The 21,530-nt window shown below is 43.9% G+C and overlaps 1 protein-coding gene and 1 non-coding gene across 3 annotated transcripts in view; one reads left to right on the forward strand and one right to left on the reverse strand.

The window, feature by feature from the left end:
* KLHL32 (kelch like family member 32) overlaps positions 1 to 21,530 on the forward strand; it is a 318,383-nt gene that overhangs the window by 250,797 nt on the left and 46,056 nt on the right. For both annotated transcript variants that reach the window (XM_073626973.1, XM_073626974.1), the window contains one exon: positions 17,424 to 17,482. In XM_073626973.1, coding sequence (XP_073483074.1) covers positions 17,424 to 17,482 — 59 coding nt within the window. The remainder of the gene's footprint in view (positions 1 to 17,423; positions 17,483 to 21,530) is intronic.
* LOC141141952 (U2 spliceosomal RNA) lies at positions 16,047 to 16,228 on the reverse strand. The gene has a single exon (XR_012244277.1). It is a non-coding gene; the product is annotated as a U2 spliceosomal RNA (small nuclear RNA).

Here is a 21,530-nt window from a genome sequence, read left to right on the forward strand (position 1 = left end):
ATAGGGATAGATTAGTGCATGGCTTGTAGGCACTGGCAGGTTTGTTAAAGTAGATGCAAACAATTACTGAATGTCATGTACTGTAGTTATCAAAATGCAGTGTATCTTGGAAAATCTGGGGGGTAGGGGAAGGGAAAAGATTTTAATTTTTTTTTCCATCTCAGTACTGCTAATGACCTGCAACCTCTTTGCAGCTGGCCCCTGTCCACTTACACTACAGTGATAACAGGATGCATGTACTTTTAAAAGGTAATATTTCCTAATTGATGCTGGCAGCAATTTTTTTTACAAGACCTCCCAAAATGGAAAGTGAAAGAGTGCTAGGCTGGCATACAAGTGCTTGACACATGAGGTGTTTGGGAATATCTTTTTATTCTGCTACAGAAACCTGGCACAATAAGGTTGCTACTAAAAACATTAGGGTGTTGATGTGAATGTCAAGGCTTCTATCTGGGGAAGAGCGGAATCCTATGGCCTGTAAAATTTTTGCTGCTTCCTGTCCTTCCCCTTTTTTCCCTTGAGTGCATCTCACAGGAAAAAGGTTTATGAAGATTGATTAAAAAGAGACTCCCACCAAATGCAGTGGCCCCCACAAATACCAATTTGGCCCCTCTTCACAGTTGCCATTGTTTTTACTCAATCTGCAGTGCCACCCCTGCCAATATTTGCTTGACCAGGGCAGGAAACGCCTTCGAACACAAGCAAGTCAAAGAAATCAGTAGCACTCACACTATAAAGGTACAGTGGTGCTCTCACAAATTGGAGTACAGCCACAATAGACCACATTTTGCAATAGTGTTATTAATAGCATATAGGGTAACTGCATAACAGTTTGCCCCTAGGTCAGAGCATTTTGCATACTGTAAATGAGTATTTGATCACATTGTGCCACACTCTACAACGGCAGTCCAGATAGCATAAATAGTTTTAATAAGCTTATGTCATCTACCTCACTTCAGTGAAGCAGCCAGACTGACACATTACAAACATTAACTCCTGCGGTACTGACAGGTGTGATCCAGCACCTAGTGCTTAGGGACTGTTACTACTGCTGAGCAAGTGTTTTTCTACTTTGGAGGCACAAGCCAGTTTACAACAAATATGGGATGAGTTGCAGTTAATGTTTTCTTGTTTGATCACATCAAAACCTTTTTGAAACTTAATTGCATGTTAGTCCTTCCTTCCACTGTTCCATGAACACCTGTTATTCCCTTTGCTTACGGAGCAAGTTATGCCAGTTATGCCCAACAACTCATCAGATAAAACAGACTACAAGTGAACACATTTCTCTGCAACCTGCCACAAGCAGAACACAACCTTTTTCAAGGGCTGCTTGTGAAAGCGGTCTGCAGCTGGGCCTGTGGTTTAAAAAACCTCCATTCAGGGTTGAGAGAATTGGAGGCATGTTGGTCATCAGAGGGCATCCTGCAACCATGAGGAATTGCAGCAAAGAGATTTTTACTGCAAAATGCCACATTTTGGGCTTCTTTTGGGATGGTGGCAGCAAATCATCCATTTACTCTTGTATTGGGGATCCAAGAGTGTGGCCACCCAATAGTGGTCCTACACTTTGATTACCCAAATCCTGGCAGCTGAGGACATGGGGTCCCCTTCCAATCTCACCCTATCCATGTATGGGAGGCATAACACATGCCCCTTGAAGCCTAGACCGTGTCTTCCTTCTCCTCACTGAAAGCACCCAACTCTCCTTCTCCTTGTTTTGCTCTTCTGCCTCATTGCATTCCACATGCTGGTAAAGAGCAAGGATGGCCTTCTGGGCAAAATAATTGCCATTAGGTACCTGCTTGTGTTGTGTTGTGTAGGCCATAATCTTGCGGAAGGGAGTGATTCTATGAGCTAGAAAGGGATTGGCTGTAAAGCCAGCAGATTTGTCAAGCTGATTTTAGGACACTAGACATAATGGTAATTCAGGGACATTTTTTTCTTATGCTGAAGCAGCAAATTCCCAGACTGCAGAGCTCTGTGGACCAGCCCTGGAGGTTGCAGTGGCCTCTATAAGTTTGATGACATCTCATAGCCAGTTTGCAGGGTTTAGCAAAAAGAGGAGAAGCTGGAAGAAAGGGGCACATTAGCAACATTGAAGACAAGTGACATTTGACATTTGAACCTGGGAGGAGTAAAAAGAGAAAGGCTTTCAGCCACTTCACTACCTCTTGCACAATGAACCACTGGCAGGGTGAAACAAATTCAGCTCCCCATAACCTCTCCTCATGCCATAATCACATTGAAGAAGTAGAAGGGGGATGAGAAGGATTAAGAGGTGAAGGAAGAAGGGGAGGAGTAGAGGGAAGAGAGGGTAGAGGAGGGGAGGAGGAAAAAGAGGTCACATTAGCAAAGCTTGTCTACCCAGTGGTGTACATAGGGTAATGCAGTCATGCTTCGGGGTGTGTACTGTGGTTCCGCCAGCAAAAATATGGTCGGGCTGACACTGATTATTATTTTTTGTGAATTGTACGGGAGAGATGTCAGTGGCGAGGGGGGATTTGGGGCTGTGGTGGGGAATATGTTCTGAGGCAAAATGGGTGCTGCTGGGGGACATGCGGGCTAACTAGTAGAGGTGGAGCCTGGCGGTGGAACCTTGTTGCAATAAGTGAGACCATTCTGATGAATTTTGTACCAATGCTTTTAAACTTTTTAATAAATGTGAGTTGACTAGCTGGGATGGTAAGGTTCAGTTCTTAATCCCTTGGATACTGCACTATTGGAGGCACTTTTTGTTTTTTTTCGATGTATCTGTGGAATTACCGGCAGCCAGTCTGGATTCAAGTTTAAACTCATTTAGTGGAAGGAATCTACCTGATATAGAATACTACTTGTCCTTTGAGAGTCCAACAGAGATTGCTAAGGACCAGTGAGGATTATTCCTGAAGGGATAGTTGTACTGTGTGCAAGGCGTGTTTAGACCCCTTGCAGGGTCTTTCAAGGAGGTGAGCGAGCATTGCATGTGGTGGCGGGAGCACTATGGATATGGAGGTTGTTTGAAGCAAGGAAAAACGTCACATCTTCCTGTATGCCAGTGGAAGAAATATAATTTACAAATAATTATTATTGGACTTTTTTTAGAGCACTTATACTGTACACAATTTTCTGATTTTCATTTTGTATTATTCTGTTTTATGATTTATGCAGCCCTGTCTCATTTATATACTTTCTATTTTTCGCCAAGATATGGCTTCTTCAGGAGACCTTATATTTAATTGTACAGCATGTTCACTGCAAACAGAGAAAATACACATTAGACATAATACACTTTTTCTTCTTAGCAGACACTGCTTTGTATTTTCATGGGTAATTGAGATGAACACATTGCTTTTTTAAATGCAGAGACTCTTTAGTGGTCTTGTATGTCATTTCAGCACTCAAGAATGACATGGTGAGCATATGTGCTACAAACATGTTCACATGTGGCATATATATTTATTTATTTTACTTTTTTAGATACTTTTTGGCATTTTGGTCCTCCTGTCACACACTGATACAGATGGTAGTCTTGTGGTCCTGGTGTACTTGTATACTGACCTGAAGGATTTTCGGGGTAAGAATGGTCTTAGATGATCCAATGTAACCAATTGTTCTGTAAAATGAATTAATAGGGGCATTTAGCCCCATCGTTTATTATGTCTAATGTGTATTTTCTCTGTTTGCAGTGAACATTCTGTAAAATTAAATATAAGGGTTCCTGAAGAAGCCACATCTTGGCGAAACATGTCGAGCAAATACAGTATATTTTGAAGAAGATTGTGATATCTTTTTTAATGTATGAAATAAAATTTGTTATATTTTAAAATATGTTCTAGTGTATTACATTGAGTCAGACACCTTAAAAGTCCCTATTCAAATTGTTTCTATGTAGTTCCTATCTATTGGGATGTGGTGTCTTGCTCCCCGCATCCTTAGCTAACAGATTGTATTCCATATAAAAAAAGGGGAGTAATGGTGCTCAACACAGCATGTTTATCACTACTAAATAAACAGGGTACAATAGGAATAATAAGATTTTTATAACAGCTTACCTGTAAAATGCTTTTCTTGGAGTACATCATGGGACACAGAGCCATAGTTATTAACTTAATGGGTATATAGGCACCTTCAGGTGATGGACACTGGTATACCCAATACAGGAAGTTCACTTCCCTATCTCTCTAATCACAACCTCATTACTTTCACTGTATCCTTGCCTTCAACCACCCATTCCTCCAAGCAGCAAACAATTACTTGTTTGCTGCTAGAAACTTTCGCCACTTTAACCCTTCTCTTCTCTGTTCTGCTACTGACCACCTATATGACATAATCTCTCCCCTGTCCTGTCCTGACCTGGCCATCTCTGTCTACAACAGTTCACTATCGTCATCACTAGATGCACTTGCTCCTCTAATCACACGCAGAATCAGGCCCCGTGCCGTTACAACCCTGGCAAACTGACAACACTAGAAATCTCAAGAGACATTGCCGTGCTCTGGAACGACTGTGGCGTAAAACCAAATGCCTGCAAGACTTCACCCTATATAAATCTGCCCTTCTAAAATACAATTCATGCCCCCATGCCTCCATATTAATTCCTTGTCATCCAGTCCCCGTCGGCTCTTCTCAACCTTTAACTTTCTGCTTCTTCCCCCACCCCCTCTACCCACTAACTCACTCACTGCCCAAGAGATTGCCAATCACTTCAAAGACAAGATCGATGCAATTCATGAGGACATCTCCACTGTGCGTACATCTTCTCCACCCAACATAACCTGCCTAGCAGCACATTCAACACTCTCCTCTTTTGAATTGGCTACTATTGAAGAGGTTACAAAAATTTTCTCGGATGCCCACCTAACCAATTGTCCCTTGGATCCTGTTCCCTCACAACTACTACGGTCACCCTCTTCTTCTATCCTATGCTCCCTCACCCACATCTTCAATCTCTCCCTCTCGAGTGGCATCTTTCCCTCCCCTTTAAAAACATGCGCAGATCACTCCCATTCTTAAAAAGCCCTCACTGGACCCTACCAACCTGAACAACTTAAGACCCATCTCATTGCTCCCATTCACCTCTAAACTTCTAGAACACTTAGTCTACAACCGTCTTAGCTCCTACCTCAGTGAAAATAACCTTCTTGACCCCTTACAGTCTGGCTTTCGCTCGCAGCACTCGATGGAAACTGCCTTACTAAAACTCACTAATGATTTACTAACTGCTAAAACCAACAGCCAGTACTCCATACTCCTACTACTTGACCTCTCTGCGGCCTTTGATACTGTTGACCACCCACTCCTTCTCAATAAACTACAGCCCCTGAGATTCTGCTCTATCCTGTTTCTCTGCCTATTTATTACAGCGCTCCTTCAGTGTCACCTACAACTCTGTCTCCTCATCTCCATTGCCCCTTTCTGTGGGGGTCCCCCAAGGCTCGGTTCTTGGACCCCTTCTCTTCACTATCTACACCTCCTCCCTTGGTTGCTTAATAACCGCCCACGGCTTCCAATACCACTTATACGCTGATGACACCCAAATCTATCTGTCTACTCCTCACCTCACTCCTTCAGTCTCCTCTCGCATTACTAACTTACTAACTGACATATCAGCATGGATGTCGCACCACTTCCTTAAATTAAATCTCTCCAAAACTGAGCTATTAATATTGCCCCCCTCCATGACTTTTCCATCAAAATCAACAATGCAACCATCAGGCCCTCCCCTCACGCCAGGGTACTAGGTGTAATCCTAGACTCTGACTTGTCATTTCAGCCTCAAATCCAATCGTTGTCAAAAGTTTGTAGAATTCACCTCCGTAATATCTCTAAAATTCGCCCCTTTTTAACAAATGAAACCACTAAGCTCCTCATTCACTCCCTTGTTATCTCTCGCCTTGACTATTGCAACTCCCTTCTCCTTGGCCTACCTCTCCATAGGCTATCCCCTCTTCAGTCTATCATGAAAGCTGCTGCCAGACTTATCCACCTTACCAACCACTAGGTGTCTGCCAACCCTCTACTCCAATCCCTACACTGGCTCCCAATCACCCAGCGAATTAAATTCAAAATACTAACCACAACATACAAAGCCATTCACAACTCTGCCCCGAGCTTCATCACTAATCTTGTCTTCAAATATCACCAAAATTGACCTCTCCGCTCTTCTCCTGCTTTCAAGCTCTCCCATCTCCTCCTCCCATGCTCGTCTCCAGGATTTCTCCAGAGCCTCTCCCATCCTCTGGAACTCACTACCTCCATCTATCCGGCTATCCCCTACTCTTGCTACCTTCAGGCGATCCCTGAAAACTCATCTCTTCAGGAAAGCCTATCACATCTCCAACTAATCTCCTACCACTTCCACCAGCTCATTCCCCACAGTTACAACTTTTTGTACCACCTGCCCCACCCTATTAGATTGTAAGCTCTTCTGAACAGGGCCCTCTTAATCCTCTTGTATGTTATTGTATTATAACTGTATTGTCTCCCTTTTAAATTGTAAATCGCTGCATAAACTGTTAGCGCTATATAAATCCTGTATAATAATAATAATATATAACCCCTCCTCCTTCCAGGAGTACCTCAATTTTTGTAGCAAAGCAATATATCTAAACCCCAAAAAGAGGGGAGGGGCCTCTGTGTCCCATGATGTACTCCAAGAAAAGGATTTTACAGGTAAGCTGTTATAAAAATCCTATTTTCTTTATCGTACATCATGGGACACAGAGCCATAGTTATTAACTTAATGGACATCCCATAGCAATGCTATTTTAGGGGAGGGAGAGACAACCCGCAGGGTACCCCCAGACATGAGGACTTATACTGCTGCCTGCAGCACACTGCGCCCGAAGGCGATATCCTCATGCCTCCTTACATCCACCTGATAAAATTTGGTGAATGTACTGAAGACCAAGTTGCGGCCTTACAGATCTGAGCCATGGAGGCCTGGTGACGCACTGCCCAAGAAGCACTAACCGACCTGATAGAGTGCGCCTTGACTTGAAAAGGGGGAATCTTATCCCTTAAATCATAAGTCTGAATTATAACTTGCTGAATCCACTTAGCGACAGTGGATTTTGATGCTGCCTGTCCTTTTTTTGGACCCTCTGGCAGAATAAATAAGACATCAGTCTTCCGAATCTGAGCAGTCGCCTTTAAATAGACTTTGACCGCTCTCACCACATCAAGACAATGTAGTGACTTTTCCTCCCTGGAACATGGTTTTGGAAAAAACGATGGCAGGACAATATCTTGATTCAGGTGAAAACCTGAGACCACTTTTGGCAAAAAATCTGGACGAGGGCGTAACACCACTCTGTCCTCATGAATAATCAAGTATGGCTCTTTACAAGAAAGAGCAGCCAATTCCGAAACCCTCCTTGCTGAGGATATAGCAACAAAGAACACCAGCTTCCTTGTCAGAAGGACTAGGAATATGCTGTATCGGTTCAAATGGCTGTTTTCGTAACACTGACAAAACTAAGTTCAAGTCCCAAGGGTTCAAAGGTGATCTAACTGGCGGATTAATCCGCATCACCCCTTGCATAAAACCCCCGACTAAAGAATGTGTAGCAAGCGGTCTTTGAAATAAGACCGGTAAAGCTGAGACCTGGCCTTTAATAGTACTCAAGGCCAACTTCATCTCTACCCCTAATTGTAGAAAGGCAAGAATTCTGCCTATGATATATCTCTGAGGGTGCCAACCCTTGGATTTACACCAGGAAACATAAGCCCTCCAGACTCTATAATATATAGTTCTGGAAGCTGGCTTCCTTGCATTAATTAAAGTAGAGATAACTGACCCAGAAAGCCCACGTTTCTTCAGAATGTGGGTTTCAATAGCCAAGCCGTTAAAATTTAGCGTTCGTAAGGTAGGATGGTATATCGGCCCCTGTGAGAGTAGGTCTGGCCATAGTGGAAGGGACCATGGATCCCCCACTGCCATGTTTATGATTTCTGCATACCATGACCTTCTGGGCCATGCTGGTGCTACCAGAATTACCGGCTTTCTTTCCAGCTTGATCCTGCAAAGAATTTGAGGCAGCAACTGAATAGGGGGAAATGCATAGATCAGTGAGAACTGATCCCACGGGGTCACCAATGCATCTATTCCGCATGCAAGTGGATCCCTTGTCCTGGACACAAAGTTGACTAACTTCATGTTGAATCTGGACGCTAGAAGATCTACATCCGAAGTCCCCCATCTTTGGCAAACAGCCCGAAAAATGTCAGGGTGAAGAGACAATTCCCCTGGGAATAACTGCTGGTGACTCAGGTAGTCCGCCTGCCAATTCTCTACTCCTCCGGAATCGTGACTGCCGACAGGCATGGAACATTCCTTTCTGCCCAAATTAGAATATGGTTCACCTCTGTCTGCGCTGCAAGGCTCTTGGTGCCCCCTTGGTGATTGATATAGGCCATCGCTGTGGCATTGTCGGATTGGATCCTGACAGGACAATCCCGTAACCTGGAAGTTCAGGCCTTCAGAGCCAGACGCAAAGTTCGAATCTCTAGGATATTGATGGGCAAGGCTCTTTCGGTTCTTGACCACTGTCCCTGGACAGTTGTCTTCTCTAGTACTGCTCCCCAGCCTGAAAGGCTGGCGTCTGTCGTTATCACTTTCCAGATAACTGGTCTGAAGGATTTTCCTTTCAGCAGATTCTGGGTTAGTAACCACCAATTGAGGCTTTGGGACACCCTTAGGGACAGCCGCATTGGCAAGTCTGAAGCTTGGATTGTTTTGTTCCAAGCAGATAGAATACTGTTTTGCAAAGTCTTGAATGGAACTGGGCATAGGGAACTGCTACGAATGAAGCCACCATCTTTTCTAACAACCTCTTGCAAAGGCGAATGGAGGGATCTCCTTTCGAACTGACCATCCGCACCAACTCTCTTATGGAGTTGATTTTTGCCTGAGGCAAGAACACCTTTTTCTGGGCTGTATCTATGATCAGACCCAAACATTCTAGCTTTTTTAGCATTTTTAAGGAAGACTTCTCTAGGTTGAGAATCCAACCCAGACTTTTCAGGTAATTGGTTGTAATGCATACACTTTGCTCCAAATGAGCCACCGATTGGCCTATTAGCAACAGATCGTCTAGGTACGCCAAGATTGTTATGCCCTGTGCCCTTACCTGGCTAGATGTGGGGCCAGTACTTTTGTGAACACCCGGGGTGCTGTGGCTAGCCCGAAGGGCAAGGCTACAAACTGAAAGTGCTGCTGTTCTACTTCGAACCGCAGAAACCTTTGGTGAGCGGGAAATATAGGGACATTAGGATATGCATCCCTGATGTCGATAGACTCCAGAAGTTCTCTTCCTTGTAGGGTAGAAACTACTGACCTGATCGACTCCATGCGAAACGAGCAGATCTTCGGGAACTGATTTAAATTCTTTAGAACTAGAATGGGTCTGACTTCTCCATTCGGTTTTGGTCCCGTAAAGATGTTTGAATAAAACCCCAAACCTTGCTCTTCTGTGGGGATCTGTATGATCACCCCCTGAGCTAGTAATCAGTCTAATGCCAGAAACAGAGATTGCCTTTTCCCTGGATCTTTGTGAACGTTTGATCTCAGAAAACGAGACGGTGGAAACTCCCGAAATTCTAGTTTGTATCCTAGAGACACCGTGGAGATGACCCATCTGTCCTGAATTTCCTCTTGCCAGACTTCTGAGTATTGCAGGAGTCTTCCCCCCACTCTGGCTAGGGGGGGCGCCTCTTCATAATGAGGCTTTAGTATTCTGCTTTGCAGATTTCCGGCCCCAGGTCTACTTCTGTGCCTGACCATGAGGCTTTCCTCTACAGTCTAACAGTGGAGGCCATCGCCACTGCCTAGAGGCGGATGACCCTGATGGACGGGAAAGAGTCAGTTTAAATGAAGGGCGTTTATACTTTCTTTTGACTGGCAAAATAGTACTCTTCCCACTAGAAATTGTTTAGATGTATTTGTCCAAATTCTCCCCAAATAGTAGATCCCCATGAAAAGGGAATCTAGTCAGAAGCCTTTTGCAAGGTACTTCGGCTGACCAATTTGTTAACCACAGGGTCCTACACATGTGTACTAGCACAAGCGCAAGGCAGGACGCCTGGTGAATAGAATCTTTCATGGCATCTATGGCAAAACATAGCGCCTTTGGTAGTTTGGCCAAAGCGCGGGGCTGTCTAAACGAGTCCCTTAGGGGCTGAAAAAGGTTCATGTACCATTGTTTCCTCTGCAGAGGAGCAATCAGTTTGCCCTTCTTCCTGATCACCTGAGGGTAACCCCTCATCCTCTACCCACTGTTCCCTTGGTAAGGGGTCTGAGGTGGGGGAGGAGGATCTAACACGCTTCCTATCCTTTTGGATAGCGGATGCGATTAAATCTTCTAATCTTCTAAATCTTCTAAATCTTCGCTAATCTTACTTCTAGGCCCTGCAGGGCGGAGGAAAACACATCTGCAGTCACGTATACAGGGGCTGAAATGTGAGAAGCAGTTGCACCACCAATTGGTCCCAATGACTCACCCTGGCTTGCCATATCTGGTATCTCAGGCGAGGATGACAGTGTGGAGACACGACTGGAGTTCCCAGCGCCTGGGGGTGGAATTTTTGGTACCTTTGGGGTGTCTTTTTTGGGAGCCATAGTGCTGAGCACAAAAAAACAGAGGCACAAAGTAAATGCACAACTCACTGAGCAAAATAGTTTAGCAAAAGACAATGCTAATAAAGTTCAGCTTTAGTTGTTATCAATGTTATTTCCTGTACTGGAAATGCCTGCATCCCTTACGTGCCCCCAGCGCTCTTGTGTCCTGTGTGTCTTCTGCAGCTGTGAGCTGTGAGCGTCTGGCTCTGTCCCCAGCGCCTGCGCTGCGTGCTCCTTGTGTACTTACGTCCCACACATGGAGCCGCGCTTTAGCCACGCCTGTAAGCCACGCCCCCTCTGTCAATCAAGTCCCCCTCTGTTTTAATTAGCCCTAGTCCGCACATGCGTGAACAGCATTGATACGCTCCTTGAGCGAGAGAGGGGAGGCAAGGGAGGGCTGGGAGGTGGGAAGTTTAAAAACTTTCTGTGGGGAATAGAATAAACTCTAAATGAAAAGCCGCTGTCGCCACCGCACCCCCTGAGGGGGGGAGTGAGGGGAGGAAATACAAGCTACAGTTGTACCTCCCTCTCCCAGGGAGGAAATGTTCTAGATGATGATCCCCCTGGCTTGCTGAGACCACACACGTGCTGTTTAGCTGGGACTTTTGAGCTGACTGAGAAGCAACGTACTAAGGTATGCATTTACTCCCTGTAGTGGAGACTTTAGGCATGACAACATTTTTACTTATGTAAGAAAAAAAGCATAGGTGGACTTTTTACAGTTCCTAGGCTTCTTCCCTTACCTTTTCCTCGCTGCAGGATACTGCTGTAACAGACAGATCCAAACTTCACCCATCACGGCGGGCTGCGTTAGCAAACCTTCAAGGACTGGGTCCCTATTATAGGGGGTCCACTGCCTTGGACCTGTATAGCACCCCTCAGTAAAACTTTAGGTTATGTAGCATGACCAAAAAAGTACTGGGTCCTGGGGTTCAGCCCTACAACGAGGCGTTACAGGCAAAACCTCATCTTCTTATGCGAGGCCCGGGTACCATCCACCTTGGCCTTAGTGGCACTTTGGATGGATCCGGTCTATGGAGGCTGTTTAAATCCAGCATGGGATCCCTCCAGCTTGGAGCTCTTCAGAGCACATCTTCACTCGTGACCAACACCTTAGACACTGGCGAAAAAACTGAGGTACTCCTGGAAGGAGGAGGGGTTATATAGGGGAGTGAACTTCCTGTATGGGTATACCAGTGTCCAACACCTGAAGGTGCCTATGTACCCATTAGGTTAATAACTATGGCTCTGTGTCCCAGGATGTACAATAAAGAAAGATACATTTAGCATGTGCGTCAACAACATATAGATAGGTAAGAGGCTTTCCTGTCTGCCTGCAGATTACACAAAAGAATCCTGTTCAAACATACATAATATAAAAGTATATACTAGTTGCCCTGAAAGATCATTAAAAATTTGGATTCAATGTTGTATAATGGGCCAATGTAGTCCCTTACTAATATAGCCCCCATGATGGGGCACAGGTGGTGAATCTGTTCTCAGAACACCCTAGGCATCTGGGTGCTTCCAAGATGGCCGCGGCGGTCCAGAGGAAGCGACCGCACATGCACAAGTGCATGCGCCATAGACATCCATCAGGATCACAGAAAGAGCTGAGCCCAATCAGCCACCAGCTACCCCTGGGTGCCAAGAGCATGCACACAGCACTGCCAAGGGACAGCGACGGCATCCTACTACCAAAGGGGTTCAGCTCCAGCGCATGGGTCCCCATCTACCACCACCCACCCCCACAAGGCATGCCAGGGTGTTAGCCTCCAAGTACTCATGGAACTCTGATTCTGGACACAACAAAGATAAAAATCAACATAACATATTTAAAGTGACAGCTCTAACCAACCTCCCCACCAAGTATATACAGGGTGAAAAGACAAAGGAACCATCCCCCAGTATAAGGCAGAGAAAAAAATTAATAGACAATAAAAAATTGCGTTTAGATTAGAATCCTATCAAATAGGCTTTAATTTTTAATGCCAAATAGGCTTTACATTTTAATGCCATAAAATAGTTTATCAGGAGGGTCAAGAAAACACCTGTGATCCTCGATATTCAGATTGTGCTGCACCTCTGATCTCCTCTTTATACCCCCACTGGCTCATGACGCTGTCCATGACAGGCAGCATGTGACATCAGGTGCAGCACATAATGGGGAGAGCCTGTCTTTCAAAACTCCTTCATTCACAGAATTCGATGTATCATGGTAGTGTAGTAAGACTAGTTCCGTTAACAGGCAAAGAAGCAGGAGGGGATGGGTGAGCAGTGCAACTTTCCTGATTAGGAGCAGCTGATGTTAACCTTTACAGTGCTGGAAGACAGCCACTCAGGGCAGTATCTTTCTCAGGGCTGTGAATGGAACATACCACATTACACATACCTAATGTGTATGGTTCTGTATCCCTATTAAATGTTTTTACTAAATGTCAGCTTCAGCACTTGCCAAGAAACACATATTTTGCAAGAAGTGTAAATGTGATCACTGAAAAGCCAAAACACTAAAGCATGTTTCCCCAGAGAGTTGGTAATTACTTTCTCCCCTATTAATATCAGCCAGTGCATGCCGTATGCAACCAGTGAAGTAGGTAATGAGGAGAGTGTATGGTTTGCAAATTATCTGAGCCTTATAGATCTGTATTGCTGTACATGTGGAGCATACTGTAAAAGATCTTTTTCAAACAGCAGAACATTAACCTTTTAGTGTAAGGTTCTGTTGAAAAATCTGCAATAATTATACTGAAAATAACACACTTAAGGACTAGGCACTGCATTACTGATTCCAGATGATTATCAGATTATGAGCAGAAAAATAAATATATCCTTAAAAAAAATAACAAATATAGTGAAAACCTCCATATACAGAACCCTATACCTACAATTGTTTCACAGGAAGGAGAAAATCCCTTATAAAGCATTCTCCAATTTGCACCAATAGGGGGGGACATCCATACTGATCCCCTAAGGCAATACACAAATGAACTGAGCTGTATAAAACTAGTTCCTGAAAGAGTCTTTTCCATGTTTTCATACCCCTTACTGTGAAGAAGACTTTCCACATATGGAGGGTAAAATTATTTTCAAAGAATGTTCCCTTGTTCTTTGCACTAGGTTCACTATATATGCAATTTATATATTTATCCAAGATGATCATATCCCACCTTAAACACCTCTTCACAAGGGAGAATAAAACCCAGTTCAGATAATCTTTCCTCATAGCTAAGGTCTTCTTCTTGCATGTGTCTTCACTCTCTCCAGTTCCCCAATATTCTTTTTGTGAACTGGTTCCCAAAACTCAACTGCAGGTTCCAGGTGAAGTCTTTATATTGTGTATGATTATGTATCTCTCTCTGGAAATTGCAGCATGGCATTGCATGCTATTAAGCCTATGATCTACCAGAACACCCGGATACTTCTCCACCATTGACTTCCCTGCATTTTCTCCTCCTATAATGTATGATGCATGCATCTTGTTTATCTCCCAAGTGCTTAACTTTACATCAACATTAACCCTCATCTGCAGCATATTTGCCCAATCAAACAGTGCATTAGGGTCTGCTTATAAGCTGGACATCTTGTAAGGACATTATTCCACCTTGTAACTTGGTGTCATACAAACATAGAAATAGTACTCTTAAATTCCAAACTCTATATTATTTATAAATAGATTAAAAAGGAAGGATCCCAACACTGAACCTTGGGGTACACCACTAACAGCCCCAAACAATTCAGAATATAATGTCTGAATACAGGCTTTAAGACAAAATTCTATTAAATTTACAGATGAAGTTTTCTAAGCCTATATAGACCTTATCTTAAACAACTGTGTCAGATGCTTTTGGGCAGTCCAAGTATGCTATGTCCACAGCCACTTTTTGTACGTTTTTGATTTCCTACTCATTAAAAGAAAGCAGATTTGATGACAAGTTTGGTTATTCGTGAATCCATGCTTTCTATTGCCTATAATATTGTTTTCTAACAAAAACTCTTTTTTATATGGTTCTTTATCAAACTATAGTATCTTCCCAACTATAGAAGTTAACCACTTCAGCCCCGATTTTACCCCCTTCCTGACCAGAGCATTTTTTGCAATTCGGCACTGTGTCGCTTTAACTGACAATTGCACGGTCGTGCGACGTTGTACCCAAAAAAAATTGACGTCCTTTTTTCCCACAAATAGAGCTTTCTTTTGGTGGTATTTGATCGCCTCTGTGGTTTTTATTTTTTGCGCTATAAACAAAAAAAGAGCTATAATAAATATCCCCAAAAAATATATAAAAAAACAAATTTTTTCCTCAGTTGAAGGGGTTAACCACTAGGGGGCAGTGAAGGGGTTAAGTGTGTCCTAGGGAGTGATTCTAACTGTTAGGGGGCTGGGCTTTAACACACAGGACAGTGATCACTGCTCTCGATGACAGAGAACTGTGATCTCTGTCCTGTCACAAGGCAGAACGGGGAAATTTTTTTTTTTTTTTGAAAAGCCAGTGGAGTGCAAAACACTCAAAAACTTCCACCCGGTGCCAAAAAAAAGTGCACACACATAAAGAGTGACACAAAAAAATGTGCGACGGGTGTTACACTGATCCTCCACTAGGGAAGGACCTTACCCTGATCCCCCGGGGCGTTAGGCTCCAGACGGGGATTGAGGTACTTCACTTGGGTCCATCTGGCTGAAACCAGACGGACCCCCGTTCTCTGGAAGGTCTGCCGAAACAGACCCACCCAAGTACTAGGTGGGACTCCCCCGAAAGGAGACCCCATAAGAGAGAGCAAACCAAGCCAGAAGGCCCATGTCCACCCCCTCCCAAGACTTTCAGAGTAGACCCACACCCTACTCATCACCTAGTGACAAATGTGTATACACATCAAACAAAAAAAATACAAAAAAGTGACAAACACGGGGATAAATAAAAAGATAGTGGGGAGAAGGAAGTGGGAGAGTGAAAAGTGACTATTGTGTAATATAATGGCCGGCCCTCTGGCCAGGAATAAAAATTTCCCCTGGTCCTAGCCAAAAGGCTCGGCCCTAGAGGCAGGTGCGAAAAACGTGTGTTGTGGTGAAGTGACCATGGTGCCATAAATCAAGTGCTAAAACACTGTGACTGTACGACACCCCTGAACTGCCACCTTAGGGGCACATTCACCACTGGCTTTTCGTGCAACCCTGACCACTTATCCAGACCACAGCAGCCCCCACCCCAGCCAGGAAGGCCTGAAGTTCTGGAAGCTTGGTGAGAGCCCTTTACCATCAGGCCTCACCGTCGCTCCCATCCCTCCTGCCTAATTACATTCAGGAAATACTAAACGCTCCCCCGGTGGGAAAGAGGAGCCCGTGTTCTCTCCCCAAAAACTGACCGGAGCTAGAGATACCCCAATCTAGGCCAGAAGGCCAGGGACCCGACCCTCTGGGAAGACCCAATAGTTCTCCATCCTCATCAGAAGGTTTCCCTTTCGGCTACGAATCGCTCCAGGTTACCTTTACACCAGCAGGTTTTGCATAGCCTCCGCCATCCCTGATACCACCTCGCCGTAGATTAGGGACAGAAGCAAGCGCCACCTCCTGGCAACTGATAAGAACAGATACTACACATGATCTTAGCCAAAAGGCCGAGAAGCTTTTTGTTTACAAAAGCATCTCCCCGTTCTACCTCTCCATGACACAATCACAGGCACCCGGCGGACAGCGAGTCCGCGGGACCCACGGTCACTGAGACTGTGGCGGGCGTGCGCGCACGACACCTCTTCTTAAAGGGGACGTACCTGTACGCCCTTTTGCCTACCAACGCCATTCTGACGACGTACATCAAAGGGTGCGCTGGTCGTCAAGCGGTTAAACTAACATGCCTGTAGTTACTGTACATGGTAAATACTTTGATCCATTTAAAAAAATTGCAACTACATTTGCCTTGCACCAATCCATTGGTACCAAGTTAGTCATTAAAGAGTCTCTAAAAATGAGAAAAAAATGGCCTCAAAATACCAGCACTCAATTCTTTAAGGACACTTGGGTGTAAGCCATCTGGTCTAGGTGCATTATTCATCTTAATTTTGTCTTTAAAATGAAATCATGTTATAGTCACTGCTACCCAGATGTTCTTTTTTATATGCATTTTTAATAAGTTCCATATTGTATTAGATTAACAAGTCCAGCAGAGCATAATTTTACATGACCTTACCTTGAGAGATCCAATATTTGCCCATTGTGCAAATGATCCCCAAATACCATTACATGTGCTATGCCCATTTTATTCTTGGCAAGAAAGATACTGTTTTAAGTATTTAAACTTGCAGTCATGCACCCTACTCATTCATGTTCATTATGGGTCCATTTTAACACATCCTACAGCACAAGTTTAGAATTGCTAGCCGTTGCTTTAAACAAGATTTTAGCAGCCTTCATCATCAGGTTAAAAGGCATATTATCAAAAGGCCTGGACTCATCAATAGTGGGCATAGGGGTTGCGTTTTCAGTGTTGCTCTCCCGAATATAGGAACTATTTATTTAAAACATCTATGTATGTACTTCATTGCTGATGAGAAACAAATATCTCTATGTAAAAATGACTTACCAAGGGCACAAGAAATACCAAACCTCATCTTTAAACACCAGTTCCTGTTTTGTGTTGTAACCACCAGTGTTGGTCCCTGCTGCTATGAGAATGAGTACACAAAACACACTTTGTATGATGCATCATTTTTTTAGGATATTATTGGTATTGTTACATTTTGCTGTGTACATAAAAAGACGAAGATATATACGGACCATTGTGGTGGATTTGGTTTTAAAATCATTCTGAATCACTTTTTATTTCAGGAGGAGTAACTAACACAGCACAGTATCAGAACAGGCTGATGGTATATGATCCCAACCAGGTGAGTCACAACAACAGGGGTTAAAATGATGTATTTTTTAAATATCTGAATTAAACATGTCCGATGTCCCTATCGGTCATGTGATATGACCACATTGCAATAAAAGAAAAACCACACAGACAAAAATTATTCTTCATGCACGGGTTCAATGATCTGCCGGTTTGTATACTAACTATTGTCCCACCTTCAGAACTGACACAACATTGTTAGTGGGTTTTACTTAGAGACCAAGTCGCAAACAGGATAGCCATGTTTTATTTACTAACACAATACTTGAAATACTGGCACCACACTGTACTAATGTAAATAGAGATTAAGTTTTTCCTTTTTTTATTTCCTATGGCTTGTAATCACCTCCGGTTGCCTATTTGTACTCTTAGATCATCTTCACTCTAGCTTTTTTTTTTGTCTTCACTGTATCTTGGGATTCCCAAAACCTGAGGTACAGTAATGAAAGACATATTCCTTGTCATATTTATAACCTACCTCCCTCCACACATTCCTTTTTTGGCCCTTGAAACTTCTCATTCTGCCTCCTCCCACCCTCCACACTTTCCTGTTGGCCATTGACTATTCTAACCCGTTTCCTCCCACTTTACACTTTTCCCATTGACAATTGATGCTTCTGACCTCCCTCATCACTTCCTCCATACTTTTCTATTGGCAATTAAGGCTTCTGACCTGCCTCCTCCCACCTTCCACATTTTTTTGCATTAGCCATTGATGCTTCTAACCTTTTTTTCACCCTCCACACTGCCCCATTGGCAATTAAGGCATCTGACCTGCCTCATCCCAGCCCCCACATTTTACCAAAGGCCACTGATGCTTCCAACCTGCTTTCTCCACCCTCCAAATTGTCCTATTGGCAATTAAGGCTTCTGACCTGCCTCCTCCCACACGACATGTTTTCCTATTGGCCATTGAGGATTCCGACCTACCTCCTCCCACCCTCCACTTTTCCAATTAGCAGTTCATGCTTCCAACCTGCCTCCCTCCACCCTCCACATTTTACCTCTGGCCACTGATGCTTCCGACCTCCTTTCTCCAACCTCCTCACTGTCCTATTTGCAATTAAGGCATCTGACCTGCCTCCTCACCACCCCCCACATTTTTCCATTGGCCACTGATGCTTCCATCCTGCTTTTACCACCCTCTGCATTGCCCTATTGGCAATTGGAGCTTCTGACCTGCCTCCTCCCACACCAAATGTTTTCCTATTTGCCATTGAGGATTCCGACCTTCCTCCTCCTACCCTACACTTTTCCAATTAGCAGTTCATGCTTCCGACCTGCTTCCTTCCTCCCACCACCCTTTCACTTTTCCAATTGATGCTTCTGCTCTGCTTCCACGACTTTCCCAGTGGTGATGGCAGCCTCCATCCTGGCTTCTCCCACCCTCCATACTTTCCTGTTGACCTTTAAAGGCTGTCTAATGCATTTGTGAAAGAGTGTCCACTCTTTAAAATCTGGATACCTATTACTGTATGTCTGTTGTTCCACCAAAAAAATCTAATCAGTGTAATTCGATTAGCAGCTATGGACAATGTGGATGCTTCAGTGGTTTCAATAAACCGTGTACCTTTGTGTCTTAGGACTCTCTTCATATACTGTATGTATTTTCTGTTGCTGTGCATTACTGCATGCATCTTAATATGCAGCATTTTTCGGATTAACTTTCATTGCATTAAGGCGTACTATACATTTACACATGGAAACTGAAGGAAAACCGGGCCTGCATCTATTTTTTTTATGCAGCACAGTACAATGTTGGGGTTCAATGTAGTGTGGTCCATGGATACCTACTGTGCTTGTGCTTTGGTCTGCTTGTGAAGCTAACCTAAAACTGGATACATTTATAAATGAAAATTGTGATATAAAAGGTGAAGGACAAAGTGTGGCATGCCATAGTGGGTTACTGCACTGTACATACTATCACTGCTTTTTTTGCACGATTTCATTACATAAACCCACATGTCAACTACAGCTATGATTAACCCCTTTCATTGAATCTCTTTAGCTTCATTCACCACCTAAACTGAACTTGTCAACTCCTGTTACACTTTGTAATTCTTACAAAACATTTCTATGTTTACTGTTTGGAAACATTTAAGCTGGCTCAGAATATCCTTGCTGTGTCTGCTAATTGCATGGCATGCTCTACTGAGCGCAGACAGTTAATAATTGAAATTTTTTTTTTCTTTTTTTAAATGAGGGCTGCTTCATGTTTGCGCACACAGCCTCTTTTTTTTTTTTTTTTTTACATTCTGCTGGCATATTGTTTACAGTGGGTTCTGGCAAACCACATCTGCCTGTACCCGCTCTGAATCTCAATGACTCTATCACTGAGCACTGGGGCACGGCTTTAAGCAAGGCCTTTGTAGAGAGTCAATAATGACTGCCATCTGCCACAGAGCACAGAGCTACCTGCTAGCAGACAGGCTGCGATGACCTCTGCTTCCCCATCACTGATTAGTATTCAAACACTGCCGTTTTAGCTGTGACCTTGCTCAGACCCCTGTGCCTCTCTGCTTGTGTTGAGGTTCACCTGGCAGGCATTGCAGCAGAGGAAAAGAATGCCGTAATCAGGGGACATATGAATACATTGCAAATCAGATGCCATCTTTATCTCTCTGTCTGGGGCTGAGTACTAATGATGTAAAACAGTATTCTTTAATCCCATTCTGCTTATTGTACTCGTGAAATAGAGCATTTTTATGCTTATGTTTGTAGGAAGTTTTATCATGACCATCTTAGCATTAGTGACCTTGGTTTGCTGTAACATAAAGCTGAACTCTGGGAAAATGTCTAAACATGCAGATAAGCATGTATAAGGAAGATTTTTTTTTTACCTACCACAGTATTTAAATTTCTGGTCATTTGTTACTGAGAAGCCTACACAGCCCTGCCACACAGCAAAGTCAGATTGATGACACCATTTTCTTTGTTAGAATTAGGCCTTGTGCATACTTAAGGGTACACTCATGTGAGGGCTGTGTTTTCCCTGCAAAGGGATGCAGAGGTGTGTATCCATATGCAGGCAGTCCCATTCATGGCAAATGGGGCGCAGCAGCTGCTTGGACACAACTACTGCTCCTAATTTTACATCCATGTGGGTGCAGGTACGTGTCCCTGAACTCACACTGTCTGCGTTTGGGCTGTGCACGCACAATCACACGGATGTTAAAATGATAGCAGTGGCTGTGTCTGTGCAATGTCCCAATTACCATGGATGGGAATGCCTGTATGCAGATGCACAGAAGACCTGTGCATCCCAAGCAGGCAAGACTCAGCCCTCACTCGAGTATATGTATAAGCACACTAGTCTGTACAAGGTCTTAAAGCTCCAGTCTCCCCCCAAAAAATTAAAATTCAGATGCTACAAATACTGTAGCTGCTGACTTTTAATATAAGGACAATTAACCTGTTGAGGGATCCAGCGATGTCCTCACCCGAGTTGTTTCTTCAATTGGCTTCGGGTCCAGGCGACGGCATCATAAGTAAGGGAAACCTACTTAAGGGTTTCCTACTATGCATGCACAGGCCGCACTGCCCTTTGTGAACAGTCCCATGGACTTCTGGAACCTGTGATGTGTCCCAGAAGGCTACATGGGCAGGTGGGATCAAACTTCTGATCAGATTGTCATGACAATCGGATCTTGGAAAAGTAGGAAGGGAAGAGCCGGAGGAAAGAATGCTGATTTGAAAATAGGTAAAAAAGGTATTTATTGGTAATATTGACAAACACCAATAAAAACCTTATAACCTACTTTCAAGTCTGCATTCTTTTGGACACCAGGCGCTCCTCCCTTCCTACTTTTCCAAATCTACAAGTGGAAACGACCATAAGGCCGTACCAAAAAGGCAGCAGTCCAAACCCCAAGAGGTATTATTACCATCACTTAAGACTTGGCATAACTTACAGCAAGGATTCCTTCCTACTTGCACACACAACCACCCATCCAAGACCAGTGACTGATTCAGTCAGTCCAGCGCGGTCTCCAACACAAATGAAATTGCAATCTGATCAGAAGTGGAATCGGTTACCTGTC

Source organism: Aquarana catesbeiana, linkage group LG04 (genome assembly GCF_042186555.1).
Source record: "Aquarana catesbeiana isolate 2022-GZ linkage group LG04, ASM4218655v1, whole genome shotgun sequence".
Taxonomy (NCBI): Eukaryota; Metazoa; Chordata; class Amphibia; order Anura; family Ranidae; genus Aquarana; species Aquarana catesbeiana.